We start from the raw sequence: 20,452 nt of genomic DNA on the forward strand, positions 1-20,452 counted from the left end.
ATGCAGAGCGGTGGGGGCTCCCCTCCCTGCAAGGATGCCCCCCCCCCCCATATGGGGGACCCCAATAAAAAGGCTGCAAAGCACCTCCCCGCCGCCCCGCGATGGTGTGTGATCCCCCCCCCAAGTGTGAGCTTGCATTTTGGGGGGGGGGGGGCGCGGGAAGACACCCCCCCCCCCTTCCCCCGTACCGCGTCATTCCCGCATCCCTCCCCCGCTCACCTCCGCCGGTTTTTTTTTGGGGGGGGGGGGGGGGAGCGGAACGGGACGGCGGCTTTGGCCGGGGGGGGGGTCTCTCTCTCGGCGGCGGCCCCCCGGGGCTGTGCAGGGCTGCGGCCGCCGCCGTCCCCGCTCCGCGCTTCTCCGCGCTTCTCCGCGCCGCTCCGCAGTGCGCGCACGGCGCATGTGCCCCCTCCGCCACCGCCTCCGCCCCGCTCCGCCCCGCTCCGCACGGTCGGCCCCGGTACGCGGGACCGACCGTGCGGACCCCAGCTCCCTCCCTTCTAATTTTTTCCTGTTTTAAATAAATACCGAAATTTTCCCTAGTTTCGCAACCCGGACTTGCCGCAAACCGCGATGGAAATCCTTCGGTGGGCGAGATTTAAGAGCTGAAAGGATGCTCCGGTACGAAGGGCAACGGTTTGGGCATCGCCTTCTCCGGTTTGGGCACCGCCGTGTTTTCGCTGCGCCCTGTGATATATCCTTGGGTCTCCCCGCGGTACTGGCAGGCAGAACGGCACGAGGGTGATGATCCGGTTGGTAGCCGAGCCCAAGAACCGGAGCGAGAAAACCCTCGTCCTCCCCAGCTCGCCACCACTACCAACTGGTATTGCCCGAGGATTTTTCGGTCCTCTCCTTGGTGGTGCCCCAGGGCCAGCGCTGGACCACGCTGAGATGCCATTTGGTGCGAACGCTCACAAGGGCTTCGTCTCACCGTTTGGGGGTCTCCGGCAGTGGGGCTGGAGGTCCGATGCTGCTACCTCCAAAACACCCCCCCCTCTTCCCACAGCCCATGGGTGCCCCTTAGTCTCAGACCAGGTCAAAGCCTTCAGCTGGAGCTAACAGAACCCAAGCCTGGGTGTCCAGAAACGACCCCACCTCAGGGCTCTGCCCTTCTCGGGCCACTCCAGCCCACGCAAACCCCTTGCCCGGGCTCTGTCCCCACTCCAGCCCCGGTGACCGGCAGGGATTTTCCAGGCCGGCCAAGGAAGGACATAAATGACTCGTTCAGGGGCTAGGACTGTGGGAAAACGGTACGGCTCTGCCCGTGCCGGCTGCGCCTCCGTGCCAGGGATGCCAGCGGAGCCAGGGCAGGTTCTGGTGTCCCTCTACCCCTTCCCACCCCCACGGCCGTGTCCCTGCCCAGCCGGGGCACCCAAGGGGCAGCTGAGGGCCGGAGGCTGGCAGTGCACCAGGGCAAGGCACTGCACAGAAAATGCACGTATTGCTGTAAATCCAGCTGCTACTAGAGGGCAGAGTGAGCCAGGCGAGACCGGTTTTTTAGCTGTGCGAGGAGCTGGGATGTGGGAAATCGTGTTTGCTTCCCCTTTCCCCTTCCACTGAGGCACGTGGGGAAAGAGGGAGAACTTCAGCAGGGCGAGGGATGATCTGTGACATGGTTTGAGGTTTGGAGTGGGATGACTCACGCTTTGATTTTTTTTTTTTACGGAGTGCTCCAGGGCTGGATTAAGCCGTGTTTCTAAGGAAGGCACCGCAGCGAGCACTGTGGAGGCAGCGGGGCTAAGCTCCCCGTTCCCCACCACATCGGGCTGCTGCGCCCCAGCCCTGACGCTGCTGCGACAGCTCCCCATCCTCGTCAAGAAGAGAAAACAAGAACAGACGCACGGCCAGTGCATCCCACAAGGGACAGCCGCTATCTCCTGCTAACTCACTAGGCTGGACGCAGGGGTCTGGCACGAGGCTTTGTCTTGTCCCAGTGCCCGTCTCCTTTGCAGGCAGCAGCGTAAGGGCAGCTTTGACGTGCTCGGGCAGGTCTGCAGCCTGCGCCAGCCCCGGCTGCTGCACCCTGGTGCCAACCCCACCTGCGGGTGTCCGCAGGGACCTTCCTCGAGCGGCCGGGACAGCTTGGCCGCTCAGGCCGGCTGCTTCGGATTCAGCCTGGACTTCCTTGGTGGGCTGTGCTGTCCCTGTGCTGCTGCACGAGCTGGTGCTACAGGAGGTGTTTTCATCTCAAAAAAATGAAGTAAAAGTTTTCCCTGACCTGAACAGGGCCAGAAGTGCAGCCGGTCGGGGCGAGACAGGCTGATGCTCCTCCCAGGACCGGCGCAGCCTGCGTCGGCACCACCTCGTCGCAGGGACAGGGATTCGGAGGACTCGCCTTCGGCCGGGAGGTGTGAGCAGCCCCTCTGCCCAAGAGCTGCCCGACCCTGCCTGCAGCCGTCGGTCACATCCAGCCCTTGCTTGAAGCAGCTCCGGGGCTCTTCGTGCTGCCAGAGCTGGCAGGAGCAGGTGAGTGTCATGAACCCGCAAACTGCCAGGAGCAAATCCGATGGGTGTCACAACCACCTCGGGCCTCAGCCCCAGGAGCCCCTGGACCACCTCCCGTCCGCCCGGGCGAGCGTGCTCACAGCCCCTGAGCTCGGAGGGCACAGGCGAGCGAGCGGGCAGCGTGCCCGGGGTGCCCCATGCAGCTCGGCCATCTGGTCCACACGCTGCGGGGACGGGCAGAGAAAGGCAGCACGCCGCTCCTAGCGCAGATAGATGGAGAGCCAGGGAGCAGCAGCTCCGCTTCTGTGCGCGGGGGGGGGGACCTGTGCTGTGTCACCGCAGCCTCAGGTGGTGGCCAGGCCACGTGCTAGGGGACATTTTGGCAGACGGTCGGTCGACGGAAGGTCCTTGCAGGTCTTCTCTGCCTCTTTACCGACTCTACAGGTTAGGAACTTCTCTTTCTTTGCCCGCCCCGGAGCTGTGGGAGGGGATGCTTTGTGCCTGGTGTCTGTGCCGGTACCAGGGGTGCTGCCACTGGGTTCAGGGAGGGTGCAGGCAGCCTCCGCCCAGGCTCTCCCTGGCTCTGCGCAGCAGGCGTGGGGTTTTTACCCAAGTTTTTTTCCTTTCCCACTTGCAGGTTGGGTCTTAGACCAGCAGTGCTCTCCTGCTCGAGCTCAGCTGCACAAACCAGCTGCACTGATGCTCCTCTGCTCCCGGAGCTGCTCTCCCTGGAGATGTTTGCCCTGGCTTTGCTCCGGGCCATGGGGCAGGAGCAGGCAGCCCTCCTGGCCACGCAGCTCTTGGAGATGCTCCCGGCTTGCCGCAAACAGCGTGGGGCCCACCTCGTGCCGTGCAGGATCTGGGATGTGCCCCCCAGCCTCCAAATTGAGGAGCTGATGGGGAATTTACTCTGTCCCCAGATAAACTATGCAATTACCAGTTACCACCACTAATTAATGTACCATGGGAACAGCTTATCCTGGGGGCACATCCACAAACTTCTCTGCTAGCGATGCCCGGAACACCTCGGGCTTTTAACCTACTTGGAGTCGACGATGGCTCCCGCATCAGTGGCACTGGGGACAAACAGGCGCGCGCTGGCACAGCGGTGCCGGGGTAAGCACCAGCCAAAAACCCCGCGACTCCAACCTCCATCACACTCAACTCAGCAAACCAAGCGCCGTGCATCTGGAGTCGGATGCCGGGAGGCTGCCAAAACTCGGCTGCTCTTTGGTTTGGGTCGCAGACCCCCAGCCGGCGCAGGAAAAGGTGCCGGGTGCCACGCCGCCGCCGCCGCGCACGCTCACCTCCCGCGCAGGCTGCTGCAAGGGGTGAGGTAATCCTGGGTAATTCCTGACTTCCATGGAAATGCCTCCAGGCCGTGATGATTATCGCTGTAATTAGCCTCTCTGATTTTTCTTGGTGTTCTATAAAATATTAATTTACAGCTGGATCCTTGCCTCCTTTGTGCGCCGGCTTGAGCTCTTCCCGTCAGCAGAGCATCTCTGGCACCTCTTGCCGAGGTCCTGCGGGGTTACACGGCAGAGCCGGGGCGGCCGCTGGCAGCTGGACGGTGGTTGGGGTTGGTGGCTCCGGCCAGGAGCTTCCACTTCTCTGCAGGAACATGCCCTCGTAGCTTCTATTTTAAAGGGAAGACTCAAAACCAGTGAAGCACTCTCAGAGAGTGCCTTCACACCTCTTCACCTGGACAGTGAAGGCGAGCAGGCAGCTAAACTGCTCCGGAAGCCCTTTAATACAACATAGATCCATCCCATTGCTCCGTTTGGGCCAGAAATAGTGTTTTTGCTCAACCGCGTGGTAAATCAGGTCGGGCAGCAGCACGGCTGAGCCGGACCACATTCCCCACCCAGCCTGCAGCCGCTGGAGTGAACACGGTGCTGCGATTTCCACCCCCAAAACGAAGCCAAACGCGGAGCTCGATGGCGCATCGTGCCCCGAAAACCCTCTGCTCACACCAGCACTTTTGGGTTGCCTCATTTTTCAGCCAAACCAAGCAGAATCGACTTTAATCTCGCTAACGAGGCGGAAAATGCCACCTCTAATATTTTGATCCCAAACATTGGGAAGGTCAGGCGGAGAAAGGATGCTACACCGTGCGTTTTGCCTTGGCTGGGTATAACAGGCGGCAGCCCCGTAGTGCTGCCCGCGGCCCGGCTGCCTGCCATCGGGGTTGCCCTCCTTTGAAGGCAGCGCCGGCAGCACCGCGAGCCCTGGAACTCTCGCTGCCTTCTCACCGTGACAAGGTTTGGGTGCTGGACCCCGTGTCCCAGCATCCCTGCCAGTGGGTGACCGCTGCCGTGTCCCTTCAGGCTGCTCCTGAGTTGTTTATTCCTCTGGGATGATGTATTTGGTGCCTCTGTCAGGCCAGATGTAACAGCTGTCTTAACTACGGCTGAAATCTAAAGAGAAATGTGTTGCTAATGACGGGAAAGGCTTGTGCCCAGCATGCCAATGTCTCTGCCGGGAGCTGCTCGTTACTGGAGCTGTTTTCCCGGCACTTTCAGCCAAGCAGCAGAGGTCGTCAGCGACTTTTTGTCCTCAGGACGGCCTCATGTGTCCCCACGCTGCTGTGCAACGCCCACCAAAACAAAGCCAGGTTGCAGAGCCGCCAGGAATTTGTATTCTCCTCCGAGGCCACATCCTGCCGCGACGCTTCCCAAGGTGTTTGCATAAGATATTTCCATTCGGTCACTCCTCCCCTTCTGCAAAACCAAACACACACATTTTGTAGCTGCCAATCCCTTTGGCAGAGGCGCTGACACCAAGTTTCGGAGACAAGCCACAAGCTGCTGACAGCCATGCTTTGCCCGGGCAACCGGAGGCCCGTCGGCCGCGACACGAGGTGCTGCCTGCCAGCTCTCCAGGGATGTCAGCTGTGGGTCCCCGAGAGCCCGGCTCGGCCGCAGCCATCCGTGCATCCCTTACCGAGCCGGCAGGCTGGGGGTTTGAGGAAAGCCGTGCTGCGGACGCAGAAGGGTATTTTATTGTCGAGTGCAACCAGGGAAGAGCAGCTTTATCTGTTTTTTCTCACAGTCTTTCGTTCAGCTTGTGGTTACAGAGCTGCAAACCCTCTGGGTACGATGCTCCAATCTAAATAAAAGCTGGTCTTACACCAGCGGGCAGAGCTGTTTCAGAACTTTCCAGGCTGCAGCTCCCTCCTGGTTGAAGCCTCCACTAGCTCACCCAGACCAACCCTTTACCCCATTAACCCACCCCCCTCTAATTTTACCCCCCAGCCCCAACTGGTGTTGTTCGGCCCAGCCCAGAAAGGCACAGTGACGCCCGGCACAGCCGGCACCAGAAAATGCTCCATCAAGACACGGTGCAGCCAACATCCAGGAGAGATGCTGCTCCGTGGGTTTTGTGCCCGGCTCAAGGTCCACGGTAATATTAACCCCCCGCTTCCCACTCCACGAGAGCCTTCTGCAGCTCCGGAGGGGAGAAGTCTCTGTGAGACGGCGTGTGCTACGGCAAAGGGCTCTCCCACCTCTCCCTCTGCTCTTTTTAATCCAGCCCCAGCTCCGCTGCTGCGGGGAATTAGCATTTTGGGGGGCAGCTCCCCCGCGCGCCTACCCCCCTGGGGTAGCCCGACCCAGATCTCCAGGGTTTAACAAAATAAACTCAGCGGGCCAGCAACCTCAGCTGGCCCTATGGAAAAATGGTTATTAAAATTCATCGCTGCGGCTCCTCGTGTCGGCAGAGGGCAGTGGAAGATGCTCCCAAACCTCCCAAGCCTCCCCCGGCCTCGCTGCGGAGACGGGGATCCGGGGAGGAGACTCTACCAGAGAGGAAGGGAAATAAAAATGCAGTTCCTCCAGCAGCGAGGCTGACCCCAGCGTGGCGTTACCGCCGGGCACCCCGCCGGCTAAAGGGGATTTGGGGCCATCGATCGGCGCGGCGGCCGAGCGGAAAGGCGAGGGCAGAAGGCCGCGTCGCCCACCGTCGCGCCCCTCCGGCTCGGGTCTCGCCGACGCACACGCGGGCTGCTCGAAGCCCGGGAGAACCACTGCTCCTCATCCCTTGGGTGGGAGAGGAAGCGGATGGCGATGGAGCAGTCCTTGGAGCCGGCGGCGATTTGCAGTCAGGAGCGGGCGGGCAGGCCGAGGAGAGGTTTTTCTGGCCGTAGCGATGACCCAGAGGGTCTTCGCCAAACCCGGCGAGCCGTAGCACGTAGGCAAACGCGTTCCCAGCCCGCCTGCCCGTGGCCGGGTGCTGTTCTCCGGCGGCGGGGAGAAGCGGGGAGACGGTGTTGGCGGTGCGGGCCTGCCTGCCGGCTCCCTGCCGGCTCCGCACCCTGCCCTGCTGCCTCGCCAGGCGTTTGTAATTAATACCCCTGAAGGTAAAGAAAGAGCAGCGTGAGGTTGGGATGTATTATTTTACTCTGATAGGCATCTGACACTGACACAGCCATTAGGGTAAAGAAAGAATAATAACTCAGACTTGGCATCTATTAAAGTGTAAATACCTTCAGCGTGTGAAAAGACAGGCTTTAATATATTGGTGGGTTTGTAATTATTTATTGAAAGAAGAGAAAAGGCAGAGCTCGTCGCGAAACAAGGGAGAGGCGAGAGAGCAGCTCCCCGCCGGGTTCGGATCGCCCCGCTCGGTGAACCCCAGCGCCGGGGCGATGCGGGGTGACCCGGGTCCCCCGGGAACATCCCGCAGCGGGGATCAAGCGGCAGGCTCCTCGCCTCGCCGCCCGGCAGCAAGAAGCCTCCCCGGGTGACGTGTTCCAAAAACGCCCCCGAAACTTTTCGGGGTGGGGGATGCCGGCGAGCCCCAAAAATCCACCCAACCCCTCCCCGGGCGTGAAATGAAATGAGTCCCCTCGCCGGGGCTGCGTTTTGCCACCCGCTCGGCCCCCTCCCGCTGCTTGATTTCCCTCGGCGGGGGCACACGGGAGGCACCGGCATCGGCCCACCGCGGCCATCGAGGACCCCCCCCTCGTGTCCCCCCCCATCCTCAGCGCTTCCCCACCGGGCGGTCTCCCCCCCCCCCCCCCCCGCCCTCCGCGGGATGCTCCCGCAGCCGGGGAACGGGGCCGGGGGGGGGGGGGTGAGACGAGACCCGGGACTGTCCCGAACCGGACCGGGGGGGTGTGTGCGGGGGTGTGGGGGGGGCAGCCGGTGTCTCCCTCGCCCCGGCCGGGCCCCGCGGGGGGCGGTACCGGCGGCGGCCCGCCCCGGGGCTGTGCCCGCCGTAGGATGCGGCGGCGGCGGCGGCGGCGGCCCGGCGGGCGATGCGGGGCCGCGGCCGGGCCCGGGGCCGCCTTTAAGCCCCGGGGGCGAGCGGCGAACGGGGTGGACGTCGGGGAAACGCCGCCCGCGGGTGGCCGGGGAGGGGAAGGGGTGGGTTAAGGGAGGTGGGGGGGGGGGAGTGCGGGCCGCAGGTAGGGAGCTGGGGGCCGAGCGGCGAGATGGAGGAGGAGGATGGAGGAGGAGGAGGAGGGGGGGAGGCGGGGAGTGAGGCTGCGGCAGGAGGGGGCGGGCGGGGGGGCCGGCCGGGGGGGGGGGGCGGCGGGCATGTGGGACCGGCTGCGGGGCAGTCGGGCGGCGGGCGGCGGCCGGAGCGCGGCCGCGATGGCGCAGCGCGGAGAGAAGGGGCCGGCGGCGGCGGGGGAGGGCGAGCCCCGCACCGGGGCCGGGGCCGGGGCCGGGGCCGGGACCGCGACCGGGACCGCGACCGGGGCCGAGCGGGGAGCGAGCGGAGCCGCCGCGCCTTTCCAGCCCCCCGAAGGCGGCTTCGGTTGGGTGGTGGTCTTCGCCGCCGCCTGGTGCAACGGCTCCATCTTCGGCATCCACAACTCCTTCGGGATCCTCTACATGATGCTGCAGAGCGACCTGGGAGAGGGGGAGAAGGACCCCGCGTTGGAGTTCAAAACAGGTACGGGCTCTCCGGTCCCTTCCCGGCCCGGGCAAGGGGGGGGGGGGAGCGGGTGGCCGCTCGGGGCTTCCCAGAAGCGGAGCGGGCAGCCCCGCCGAGCCGCCTGCGCCGGGGGGGGGGAACGGAGGGGGGGGCGGCTCGGCCGGCTCAGCCTCCCCGAACACACCGAGGAGGCGGCGGGGCTGGAAGCTCCTGCTCGGATGCGTCGAACCGCGATGGCTCCCTGCCCCCTCCATCCTTGTAGCCGTGGCTATATTTATCTGCGACGGCATCATGTGTTTCTAAGCTCCTGTGTACTCAATTAAAAGTAATTCATCTGAAAAGCATGCCCTTAGCTTGTCCCGCCTGGTGTGTTTTGGAGTAAGGAGGGCAACGCTGGTGAATCAGCTGGTGCGTGTGAGCCGCCCCCTTTATTTTTCATTATTATTATTGTCGTTTTGTTACGGGTTTTTCAAGCTGTCTGCCTTATCTGCCGGATCGCGCTCGGGGGGGGCTGCGGGAGAGCATCTGCCTCGCCGACACGCTTCCTCCGAGTCGTATCCGTTCGGTGGGAAAGCCTACGTAGGGCAGGTCTGGCAGTGCCACCTGCACCGTCACACCGAGGGCAGCGCGGGGTCTCGAGTGGGTAACATCCGTTAATAGCAAGACCCGCAATCTGCGCCCAGTTGTGTGTTTTGGTAGGACCTACAGGGCTCGGCCAGGACGAAGACTGTGTAGCGTTAGCACGGAGAAAAGGGACGTTTCTCGCTGCAAAGACCCCGCTCTCCAGGTAGACTTGGCAGAGGGACACCAGCCTGCCGGGGTGACATCCCAGCGGGTCCGTGACGGACACTGGTTTCGGGAGGCCCAGCCTTGTCCCAGGTCTTGGTATCCTCCCCGAGAAGGCCATATCCATCCCCGCGGTGGACACCCATGGCCCACCTTGCTTTTATCTGGCGGATAGGGACAAGCACTTGGCGTTGAGGGAACCTGCTTGTGGTGGTGTCCTGACTCTGGATGGGAGGTGGGCAGCAGTCAGCAACCGAAGCGGGAGCGTGCTGCGGAGAGAGGCAGTGCTGGGGGGCGGGCGAGGACCTTAAAGTCTTATTTTGGGGACAAGTGTTGCCCGTGTTCCCTCCGCTCAGCTGACGCGTGACCGGTGATCACGGCGCTGAGCGCGCCAGGATGAAACGCATTACGAGATACACCACATCTACAGATCACAAATTAACTCCGTGATACTGTTACTGGAGAAAGGATGTGATGGTGTAATTACGGGCAGTAACGGAGTGCCACAGAGAGCTGTGGACGTGTGGCCGGTTGTAATTAGGGTGATTGATGGGCTGTATGAGCGTGCGTGTGATTGCTAGGAAGCTCATCTCGTAGCTCTCTGTTTCCTGCTCCCTGTGATTGTATCTAGAAAGCCTAAGGCAGAGCTCTAAAGGTAGAAGCGGTAACAAAAGAAATTAAATACTGCAAGTTCTGGTGGTTTAAAGGCTCCGTGCCCAAGACAGAGGTTGTAGGAGTCAGCATCTGCCTCTTGTTCCTGCGATCTATTTATTTATGGCTATGACCGCACAGAGGCCTCGAAAAAGAAAGGCGTGTGGGTGTGCGAGGTGAACCCGGGCTCGGTAATTAAATTGCCCGGCTGACGAATATATGCATTTTGGTCCGGGCGCTTAATGAAGAGGCCGTTAATAACCCCTGCGCTGCGCGACGCGCCGGCTGAGTGCTGCCTCTGCGCCGGGAGGTTGCGGTGCAGGGGCTCCGGCGGCGGCGGAGGGGCGAGGGGGCCGTGATGGAGCCCATCTGCCGCGGGGAGCGCGGTACCTCGGGGGCTGCAGCCGCGTCGTCTGGGGCCGAGGGCAGTGGGGTGCAGCGTGGGGGTCCCCTCCAGCCCTTCCTCCCTCGCTCCCACCCCTCCCCGCGCCGGGTTGCATAATTTCCCCGCGGCGCTCGTTTGCGTGCAAACATAATCAGGAAAATATCGTAGCTCCTTTCCAAGCGCTAAGTGATACGGCCTTCCTGAAAAGACCGGTGCTGTCTGTTTGTCCTCCGACGTCGGTCTGCTCCTGCCGGCTGCAAGCAATAGCCGGATCGTGGGGTCCCCCGTCCCCCTTGTCCCCCGCCAACCGGGAGCAGGTCGGGGGGATGAGGACCCACTCCCCGCTCCAACACCGGCATTCGGCACGGCCGTGGGCGCATCGCTTAGCCTTTTGGCTCTGCTCTTGCATCTCCTCTCCGTTCTCGGGAAGGTGGGTTTCTGTCAAAGAGGGGGTTTGGAGGCAAAATGGGGAGAAATGTTGTAAACTGGTCAGGCATCCCTTTAAAAATAGGGTTATGTTTATGCTAAAGCGGGTACTAGTGTGCACTAAACAATAGCCGCCCCAGCACATGGCTATAATTATCAAGGTTTATTTCTTGTTTGCATTGGTCACGTTTTCTCGCGTTTGATCTTGAGAAACGCAGGATCCGCGGAGTTCAGATTTGGGGTCAGGCTTTGAAAACAAACCCTCTCGCAACAATGCATCGAATGCATAGGCTCCTTTGTTTAAAGAAATATACTGCGCCGCGTATGTCAACAAGCAGCGCCGGGCTGAGGCGGGCTGGCTGCTGGGACCACCGCGTGCCCCTTCACGGCGGGACACCAGAGCCGGGACTTTTGCAAGGCACACTCTGTGCTTTCGGGTTTGTTTTCTTTCGGGGGGAGCGGAGGGCTGGGGGGGAACGCTGAGACTGGAATTAAAAAAAATAATATACATGCGAGCACTCAGCCAGGAAAAAGAAAATCAGTCTCCTCTGCCGGAGAGGTGTTGAGTGATGCTTGAAAGCATTTGCTGGGAGATGAATGGTAGTGTTTCCCTCCGGTTGTACAAGGCTCGTTCTGGTGCCAAGGGATCCGCGGGGCACGGCCGCTCCGGTGCCGGCCCTGCCAGGTGCAAGCTGACGCTGAGCCGAGGGACAGATGAGCCATCTCGGCACGCTCGTCTTCCCCAGCTCCAAAAGCCAATTTGAGTGGCAGAACAGTCCTGGTAAGCATTAACTGAGCATTGACCCTCTTAAATCGATGTCTGCTCTTCCGCTGCTTGGATGCTCTCCCAAGCTCGGGAGAGGTGAGCCGGTCCCCGGCCAGGGCTCTGCCCTCAGCTGAGGAGGTCCCGCTTGCACCCAAGGCACCCGAGGGTCCCGGCGGGGTGCTGTGGCTACCCGGGTAGGGCCGGGAGGGTGGCACTTCTCGGTGCGTCTTGTTCCTCCAAACGCATCCTTGCTGCCATGCTTGGGGGTCTGGCAAGCGCTGGTGGGGCAGCCTGGAGAGGCACATTGATTTTTTTTTTTTTTTTTTAAAGTTTATTTATCTTTTTCTTCTCCCCTCCTCCGCTTTGTGTCAATATCCCAGGTATAGATTAACTCTCTTTGCTTAATATTTAATGTTTCGGTTGCTGGAAACGGGAGCTGCAAGCACTTGGAGAGATGGCCTGAGGAGCTGGTCTGGTTTGGCCGCAGCTCCTCCAAGTTTGTCCGTGTGTCCGGCAGCGTCCTCTGGTCTGTGTGTGGGAACTTGGGGAGCAGCTTCCCCCCCTTTAGTCCAGCCCCAGCTGCGGAGCAGAGGCTGCCGGAGCGCCCCGTGCCCGGGGAAGCCGGGCCGGTGCATGGACCATAGCCCTTGGCTTATCGTACCTCATTGTGCCCACGAGGCCAAGGCAGAGATGATGTCAGCCAAGGCATAGCTGATGTCATCTTTATACCTGAATTCCCTTCTGTTTTGGTGAGGAACTTCTTCGTGAGCACTGATTTCACATCCTTAGCACAGGTGAGCTTAGCTGAAAAAGGCTATTTTTACTCCAGCATCGTAACAGAGGCTTGGTAAGAAAGAGTGAGTTTGTTTCTTGGAGAAAATAAAGGATTTCAGTGCTAATAGTCATAGTGAAAGATGGGGAGGAGAAGCCATGGACCCCTCTCTGGGCTGAGGAAGAGTCCCAGGGCGGGTGAGCGTGGCTGGAGCACTAGGACCCGAGAAGGGAAACCCCCAGGAGAGTGTAAATCGCAAGAGGTAATTCTTGGAAATGGTCCCAACTAAATTTCAGCAATACTCCATGGCCCGGGTGAGGCCAAATGGGGGTGGCTGCCACAAAACTGCACTTTATTTAGTCTGCAACAATGGAAGACATCTACCCCAGGTGTTAGGTTTGGGCTTTGGGAAGGGTGAGGGCACTCTTACCGACACTCTTAAATACAAATTACCAACCGGTGATAGATCCGAGACCTGCGATGGGTGTTATCGCCCAGTGCTGGTGCTTGGGAGGCTTCCATCTCCTGAAGGTGATACTGTGGTTATTACCTTCTTACCCAAATCCGCAGGATTTGGTGGTTTTATTAATTGCCAGGGAGCTGCGCTGGCCCCATTTCACAGATGCGTTGGCCGAGGGCGCTCTGGACCTCGGCATTCCTGGGGTTTTCCCCACATCCATTGGGGTTTCCAGCCCTCCTCCGCATTTCCTAACCCCATGGAGGGATGTGCTGTCATGAACAATATTTGCATAGCCTGGATGGGGATGTAAATCTGGCAAAAAAAGCCAAAAAAAGCCTTTTATCACCCAGCCCTGCTAGCTGGGGAGTGCAAAGGGCAGCGCGGAGCTTTCCCAGCTTTACTGGGGGTTTCCCGCAGTGGGGTGCTGGTGTGCCAGCGCCGGGCTCTTCCCCAGCTCAGCTCCCACCATTTTGGGAGCTGGAGCTTGTGATCGCAGGGGAATGGGGGCAAATTTCGGAGGAACTGGATTTTCATCTCTTGAGCTGAGTGCAAGCTGCCGTGTGAGATAAAGCAGCCTGAAAAGCAAACAAAACACAGTCATGTCATTACACCTGGTTCTTGGGGCCCGTCGGGAGCAATTAAGGTTATTAGGAGGCCAGAGCACCGTTTCTAGGGCAGGTTCTAGGTTCTAGTTTTTAAAGACTGCAGGGGTCCTCTCAGCCAGCACACTTGCCATTTTAGTGGGTTTTAATTTATTTTTAAGTGTCCTCCACTAGCCAGCCAAGGAGATGCTCCAGTCTCGGTTGTATTTTCCAGCGGCCGTCGTCCTCGAGTGGTGGCAGCCCCCATGACCTTGCTGTGGTATATGAAGAAGCAGCACATGGGGTTGTGCAGTTGGTTTGGGAGGTTTTGTTTTTTTTTTTTTGGTCCTTTCAGTTACAACAAAACAAACCGCCCCACCTTGCGGGGATTTGATTGTAGTTTAAACTTTGAAGGCGCCGGGTTTCGAGACTGGGCTGGGAGGAGGAGGGGGGAATCGCGGGGCTGATGCTGCAGGGTGCGGGGCCGGGAGGGACGATGGGGTACGATGCGGTGCAACGTCGCGGGGCTTGGGGGGGGGGGGTGTCAGCAGCAAAGAAGCAGTTTCGTTTCCCCTTTTGGGGAGAAATCCGGGAGTTTGACAAGTCACCCTTTAATCCCCTTAAAAACCCCCAGCAGCTGGAAGCCGACCATCAGCTGGGGCGGTTGACATCCAGCACCTTAAAATAGACCTAACCCATCAGGTTGGGCGAAACCCCGTAGCCAGAAGGCGCCGGTGACCTCGCTGGCAGTGCCCGTCGGGCCGGCTGCGCATAGCTGGCGCGGGCGTTGTCACCGGCATCCTGCCTCGTGTCCCCGGGGCAGCTCCTCTGCCTCCCTCCCGCCTTATCCCGGGTGTTACGGACACGTTCTGTTCACGGGGTTCATCCCTCTTGCGGGGCGGCACCGTCAGGCACCCCGTCCCACCGTGTACCGGGCGAGCGGTGGGAGAAATCGTCTTCCCAAAAATCCGGTGGTGTGATGGGAGACCACTGGGTTGGGTGGACGTGGAGCCGGGGCTGCCGGATTCCCCGTGGGGTTTGTAGGGCTGTTTGGGGAAGGAGGAATAACCTGGGTTTCCACCATCCCAAGGCTGGTTTTGCGCCCTGCAGTGCGTGGGGAGAAATTCCCGCTGGGGGCATGGGTGGCCATAAACAAGCCCTGCTCCTGCCGTGCTAACGGGACGCTAATCCCGGGAGGACGGGGGCACCGGTACCCGCTGCACCCAGGGGGATTTGGATCAGTCGGCACCGTCTCGATATAGGGCCTGGGTAACCTTTTGCTTTTTTATCCCGGTGACTCCTTGGGACCTCTGCCAAAGCAGCGTGGCGTGCGTGCCAGCAGTGGAGTGACAGTGTGGCTGGGCAAAGTGATGTGCGGGCTGACGGGGACCTCGGCGGCATTTGGGTCGGTGCCACGTGCGCTCGCTCTCGCCCGCCGCTCCCCACGTGAGCTCCCAAAGCAATCCCCCCTTGCTGGAAACAGCTGAGGCTTCACCCCGGCTCAGTAGTTGGAGTTTTGCCCACTTTTGGCTGGCGTCCGGGTGCCATAGGGAATTTTCTGGCACATCACCAAATACCTCGGTCTCTCCCACTCACTTTTTTGGGGATGATGACCCCTCAGGGGTTTCCTACGAGCCGGGCAGGGCACCGAGGAGGATGCCAGCATTTCCCGACTGGGACACTGGCCGTGCACCCACGTCTTGCAGCCAGTGGTTTCCCTGGGGAATCGCTTTTCCCCAGCTTTCCGCAACCACGAGCCCGTGTGTCCATGGCATCACCATACCTGCTCTGGCAACGAGGGGCAAGGGGACTGGGTACCCCCCCCGTACGCCGATATAACACGCGTGCAAAAATGCTGCGGCGCCCATTACGGCCGGGATTTGTTGGGTTTTCCCTTCCTCTTCCTCAAAGGATAGATTGTTCCCTATTGCAAGGGAAGGAGATGCTGCCTTTTGGCATTTATCCCTGCGGAAAAAGGCCTGGTGGAGGGATGTGCGCCAGGCTGGGCATCACCCGGGGGCCCTGCCCGGCTCCCGCGCCGGGGCGTTGCCCGTGCCCGCCGTGGGTGCTGGGGAGCTCGGTTCACTCCGGGCTCTTTCCATTCATCCACCCCGAGACAGTTGGGGTTGGGGCGGTTGCAAAACCCACATGACGTGCGCTGGGAATTGCTGCAACACGCTCGCAGGCGCGAGCCGTCCCAGGCACCTCGTACAACAGGTCCTGCCAGCTGCTGGGGCAGGCAGCATGCGGGGCTGCCCGCAGCACCCTGCCTGCACCGCTGCCCGCCCGCGGCACGGACCGCGGGCAGCAAAGCTCCTGCCGCTGCCTTCGTCCCCCGTCAAGCGCGCCCCGCGGGGCAGGGGTGCAGCCGTGGAGGGTGGCACAGCCCTGGGTTCCATTAGCGCATTTTCAGGCTTTTTTTTTTTTTTTTTTCCTCCTTTGCCCTTTTATTTGTAGATCCCTACAATATTACCTGATGCAACAGCTTCCCCCCTGCTCCCAGCTCATCCCTGGAGAGCTGGAGTGGGGCAAAGTGCGGCAGGGGGGGAAAGCCCTCGGGAACGGCTGCCAGGTCACAGCCCTGTGCCCGTGGCGAGTTGCTTCGCTGGGACTCGTCTTGGGCACGCCTGGCAGCCGTGCCGTGCCGTGCCGTGCCGCCCGCTGCCCTCCGTGCGAGGAGCAGCTCGGGGTGCTCCCAGCAACCTCCTGGCCTCGTATGGGACCGGCGGGAGGACGGCGGTGGCACGCTGGCAGCTCGGCCCCATCGGCCCTTTGCACCTTTGCTTTGCACACCCCAAGGGAGCTCCAGCCCGGAGATATCCCGTACCTACATCCCTGCATCCCGCAGGGCACAGACAGAAGAGCATCGCACCACGCTGTTGTAATAGAAGCTCCCGGCGCTGTGTCCCGGTGCAGGCACCTCGGTGAGAGATGGAGACGGTATTTTGGGGTCGGCGCTGCCGGCGGCGTGGCTTTGCGAGCATCTGGTCTGCAGAACCCTACGGTGGAGGAGGCGAGCTCACCGGCCACTGTTTCTCCCAGTCTTTGGGGGTTTTTTTGGCTCTGGGTTTGGATTTAGCAGCACGGTGATGGTTTTTAGCTTGCTTTCCCTGATGCAGAGAGCAGGACCGGCAGCCGACCTTCCCGGGATGGGGAAGCCCCGCGTGCTGCATGGGCTGACTTGTTGGGGTTCGCCCCGGGCAAACACCGGAGCCCTTCTTGGGGAGGAGAAACAACCCTCCCGCAGCGCCTGCAGCCAAGGAACCTGCTTTGAGCTCCCACCCATCACCCCATCCCTGGGGACCAGCTGGGACGGGGACCCCCAGGGCACACAGCCCCCCCTCCCCGGCCCTACCCAGCGGCATCCCCAAAAGCCCCTTTCTTGGCCATCTCGCATCAGGCACCAAAACAAAGCTTTTGTTTCGAGCTCTTGGCCTTAATCTGTCCGCCTGCAGATCTTGTGCGTAAAAGGGAGGTGAAATCCTTCCCTCTCGGGGGGATGTTGCGCGAGCGGGTGTGTTGGTGCTTGCCAAGGAGTCGGGCGTTTCGGCCGGAGGGTTTGTACAAACCCCGCGCGAAGCAGTGGGAGCTCGCTTAATAAAGCTGGAGCCCGCCGAGGTGGAAATCAAATCTAATGGCAGCTCCTTAAGTGAGGCTTGTGCCTCCTGTGCACCGTCTGAATCGGGTCCGATGGAAAAAAATCATCTGTGATTAAAGATTGACGGTAATTACATAATGGGTATGCACCAGATGATGCCCAGACAAGCTCCCTCCTGGGATTTCCCAACTTTTGGAGTGTTTAACTTTGCAATCATCCTAAAGTGTTTCTACCATGGGGGGTAATTATTGATATTACGGCAGCACCCGGCGCGATTGCACAAGGCTCAGCAGCGGCACCGCGGCCCCTGGAGCCGGGCTCGTGGGTGAGCTTGCCACCTCTGATAGCCGGGGCAGCTCTGGGGCACGCTCAGGCACTAGAGGTGGATCTCCCCATTCCATACCCAGCATTGCAATGGCAGAAAAGAATAAAAAATAGTAAGAGAGAAAAGCTGCTTTTTGGGTCTGTCAGCGAAGCGAGCGGGGCAGCCGGGGACGTGTGCTTGCTCCGTGGCCGACCGGTGGCGAAGAGGCAACGTCAAGACGTTCTCGATGGCGGGCCAGCTATTAATCCATGTATTTTAGCAAAACCCCGTTTATTTCTTAAGGTTTGTGTAAGCAATGGAAGCGGGGAGCACTGGGGGTGGGGGGAGCTTGTCTGGGATTAAACTCGCCTGAAAGCCAAGCACGCCAAGCTCGCGAGCCCGGGGAGAGCTTAATTAAAGTCAAAGGAGAAGCGTTTCCAAGAAAATAATACGGGGTATTTAAACGGGATATTTTTGTTCTGGGCCCAGAATGTCTCCTTTCCCTCTTCGGTGTCAGCTTTAATAAAACAAAATGAGATCTCCAAGAAAAACAAATTGGAGGTCTTAAAAGGCGCTGCGGAGATAAAAATCAGTAACACTGTTGCTGGTAACACCTTGGGTTATTAAAACGGAAAGAATGCTAACGATGCGATTTGCATCGGCCTTTCTTGTGGCTGCACCCGGGCGGGAGCCCGCTCGCCCTGGGAGGGGGGCACGGGCATGGCACGGCCCTGACACCCCTCACCGTGGCCTCTGGGCTGGGGTGGGGGTGCAGGGAGCGGGCAGCTTCGCTGGCTGGGCGGATTGGGGCGTATTTGGGAACCGTCACGCGGGCTGGATTTCGGAGGGCTTTGTTTTTCTTTCCTAAGGCCGGGGAATACTGCTCGGCCGAAAGCTCGCGGGGTCGGGAGCGGCGCTGAGGTCAAATACTAAAAGACTTGAAAAAATGGCAAGAGTGAGGATTCAGGGGACACCAAACTTAAAAAAAACCAAATCAGGTCAGGGCTGATCTTGTTGGAAAGGATGCCGTAGCCCATCAGAGCTCTTTCAGAAGCGACAAACGTGTGGGTGAAAATACCAAGCTGGACTTACGGCCTGAGAGCTGCCCGGTGCGGCTTTGCTTGGCACGCCGAGACGCCGGGCTGGGGAACTGGGGTCCCCTCCTCTAAAACCAGTGCCCCGATCCGGCTGGTACGGCTGAGCGTGCCGAATCTTGCACTGAAGGGCTGCTCTCAAAGCGCTCCGGCCGCTGGCAGGCTCTCCCGGCTGCGTGGCCACCGGTTGCTCCCCGGGATGCTGAAGCAGGGATGTGGGGAGGGCTGGGGAGCAGCCGGTGACGTGGTTTTGCACTTTGGTCCCTCAACCATCTGCTTCTACCTTCCCGCAGGAAGAGTGGATTAAAAGCTGCCCCTATTTTTCCACGTGCTTCCATCCTGGCCAGAGCTGACCATCTCCCGGTCGGAAGGTGGCAGAGGCCACCGGTGCCTTCCCTGGGTACCACCCGCGGTCTGCGGGGATGGAAGCGGGGTACGGGCAGGCACGGGGGTGATGCTGCTGACCCAGGTTCGTGGCGAGGAAGCCCCCCCAGCGTTTCCCCGGTGGGGTCCTGTCTGTCCGTCTCGTCTGCCAAACAGGAGGATGCTTTTGGAGAGGGTGGCTTTAAAATGCCTGGCGTGATGCCGTCCGCCCCGTAACCCAACCTGTCCCTGCCAGCGGGACGGGGCTGCAGAGGCCAGCTCCTGCCTCGCTGCCGTGCCTGGCTCCATCAGATAAGGCTATTATAGCTTTATCGCTTAATTGCAGAGTATAATAATAGCAAGAGCGTTACTGAGATAGGACGTTGCCAAGGGGTGAATATTGGCGGTGTTGGGGTTTTGGTTGTTTTTTTTTTTTTCTTTTTTCAAAATAAACTCGGCAGGGCCTGGGCGCTGCTGGAGGTGTGAGGTCTTTGCGGGGCTCCTCCTCTCTGTACCCCACCGCGTCCCTTGCCCGCGGGGAAATTCAGCATCAAATAAAAGCTGTGCCGACCTCCCCGATGCCAGGGAAGCTCACCCGCCGTCGGCGAGAAACCAGCCTGGGAAGGGAAAGGGTGAGGACCCACAGGGGTGTTGGCGACCACTTTCTGGACGCCTTTTCCCTTACACCTTGGGAATGCGGTTTCCATCCCTTGCAGGTTTTTCCTGTCCTGCTTGGCAGGGTACGGGGTGCATGTTCGCTGCTGCACGCGGGCATCGAGCTAACGCTGGGTAGCCGGGTGCCCTCGGGAGGGAGAGCCTGGTGTGCATCCGAAAACCCTCGCAATAGCCTTTTCCACTCTCGGCGTCCTGTGTAAAATGCTCGACCGGTGCCCCTGCGCCGAGATGGGCAAAGGAAAATTTCATATTTGGCAACTTTTTCTCAGCTTGCTGGGGCTGGTGTGGGGGAGGTGAGCGGGGCATCGGCCCCGATACCCGGAGCTCTGCTTGTCCCCGACCCACGCGGTCCCGGTTTTCCACGGTCCCCATGGAACCCTGCGGCCGTCGAGGTGGCTGTGCGCTCCCGGCGTTGGGATTTGGGGCATTTCCCTGCCCAGACTGGCCTCACTGGGGATTTTCTGCCTTGAAAATGGGGATTTTTGAGACAGATACTGGTGCGGGGCGGGTTTCTCACCAAGAGCTGAAGTTTTGCCGTCTTTGTCCTGATGTCTGCAAGGTAGGGTGATAAAAACTCAGGACGTCTGGGGACAAGGGATGGTGCCACAGGCTTTTAGCTGGGAGAGCCTGGCCCTTGGGATCTGCATTTTGGGAGAGGGCCTTCATTAAGGGAGTTTCATATAAAATCAAATGTGTTGCCCAAAGCTAAGAAATCACAGCAGATTTATTTTTTTTTTTTAAGCTGTTAAACTCTGCCCTGCTTCAGTTCATCAACCAAAGCGTGAACCAAACAGCCCAGGAGTGGAGGTACTTCAGGTCCTGATTTGACCTCTGTGCCTGGCTGTTAACTCTCGCTGGCCCATCCTAAACTACACCCAGAGATAAGATTAGCCCCAATCTGGATTTCAGAGCTTGTTTCCCTCCCTTGGGACAACATCCCCCCATCCCCAGGTTTTCCAGCCACCCCATCTGCAGCCTCCCCCTGCCTTGGTTTGTGCCCCACTGGTCTCATAAAACACCACACACTGCAGAAAAAAGCAGAAAGCAGTCTTTACGGCAGGGTGGCGGAGAGTTTTTCTCCTCAGTGAAGGCAGTTGCTTAGATTTTTATCGCAGGATGAAGAGGGAAGGAGGAAAAAACAAACCCCCAAAAGCTTTTGGGAAGATGATGCCAGGCAGAGCAGCACGAAAAGCAACGTCTTTGGGGGTTTTAATGTTTCCTCTGCTTCCGAAGCAGGAATTAGCTCTTGCAAAATGTCAG

General features: G+C 60.0%; 1 protein-coding gene and 1 long non-coding RNA gene across 2 annotated transcripts in view; both read left to right on the plus strand.

Moving 5' to 3' along the window:
• Positions 1-556: 556 nt before the first annotated feature.
• Positions 557-3,898, plus strand: LOC128153813 (uncharacterized). The gene is made up of 2 exons (XR_008239110.1): positions 557-2,466; positions 3,083-3,898. It is a non-coding gene; the product is annotated as an uncharacterized LOC128153813 (long non-coding RNA).
• Positions 3,899-7,968: 4,070 nt separating this feature from the next.
• Positions 7,969-20,452, plus strand: part of SLC16A2 (solute carrier family 16 member 2) — a 35,585-nt gene continuing 23,101 nt past the window's right edge. The window contains exon 1 of the mRNA XM_052813537.1: positions 7,969-8,349. Coding sequence (XP_052669497.1) covers positions 7,989-8,349 — 361 coding nt within the window. The 5' untranslated portion in view covers positions 7,969-7,988. The remainder of the gene's footprint in view (positions 8,350-20,452) is intronic.

The sequence above is a fragment of the Harpia harpyja genome, chromosome 18, assembly GCF_026419915.1.
Source record: "Harpia harpyja isolate bHarHar1 chromosome 18, bHarHar1 primary haplotype, whole genome shotgun sequence".
NCBI lineage: Eukaryota > Metazoa > Chordata > Aves > Accipitriformes > Accipitridae > Harpia > Harpia harpyja.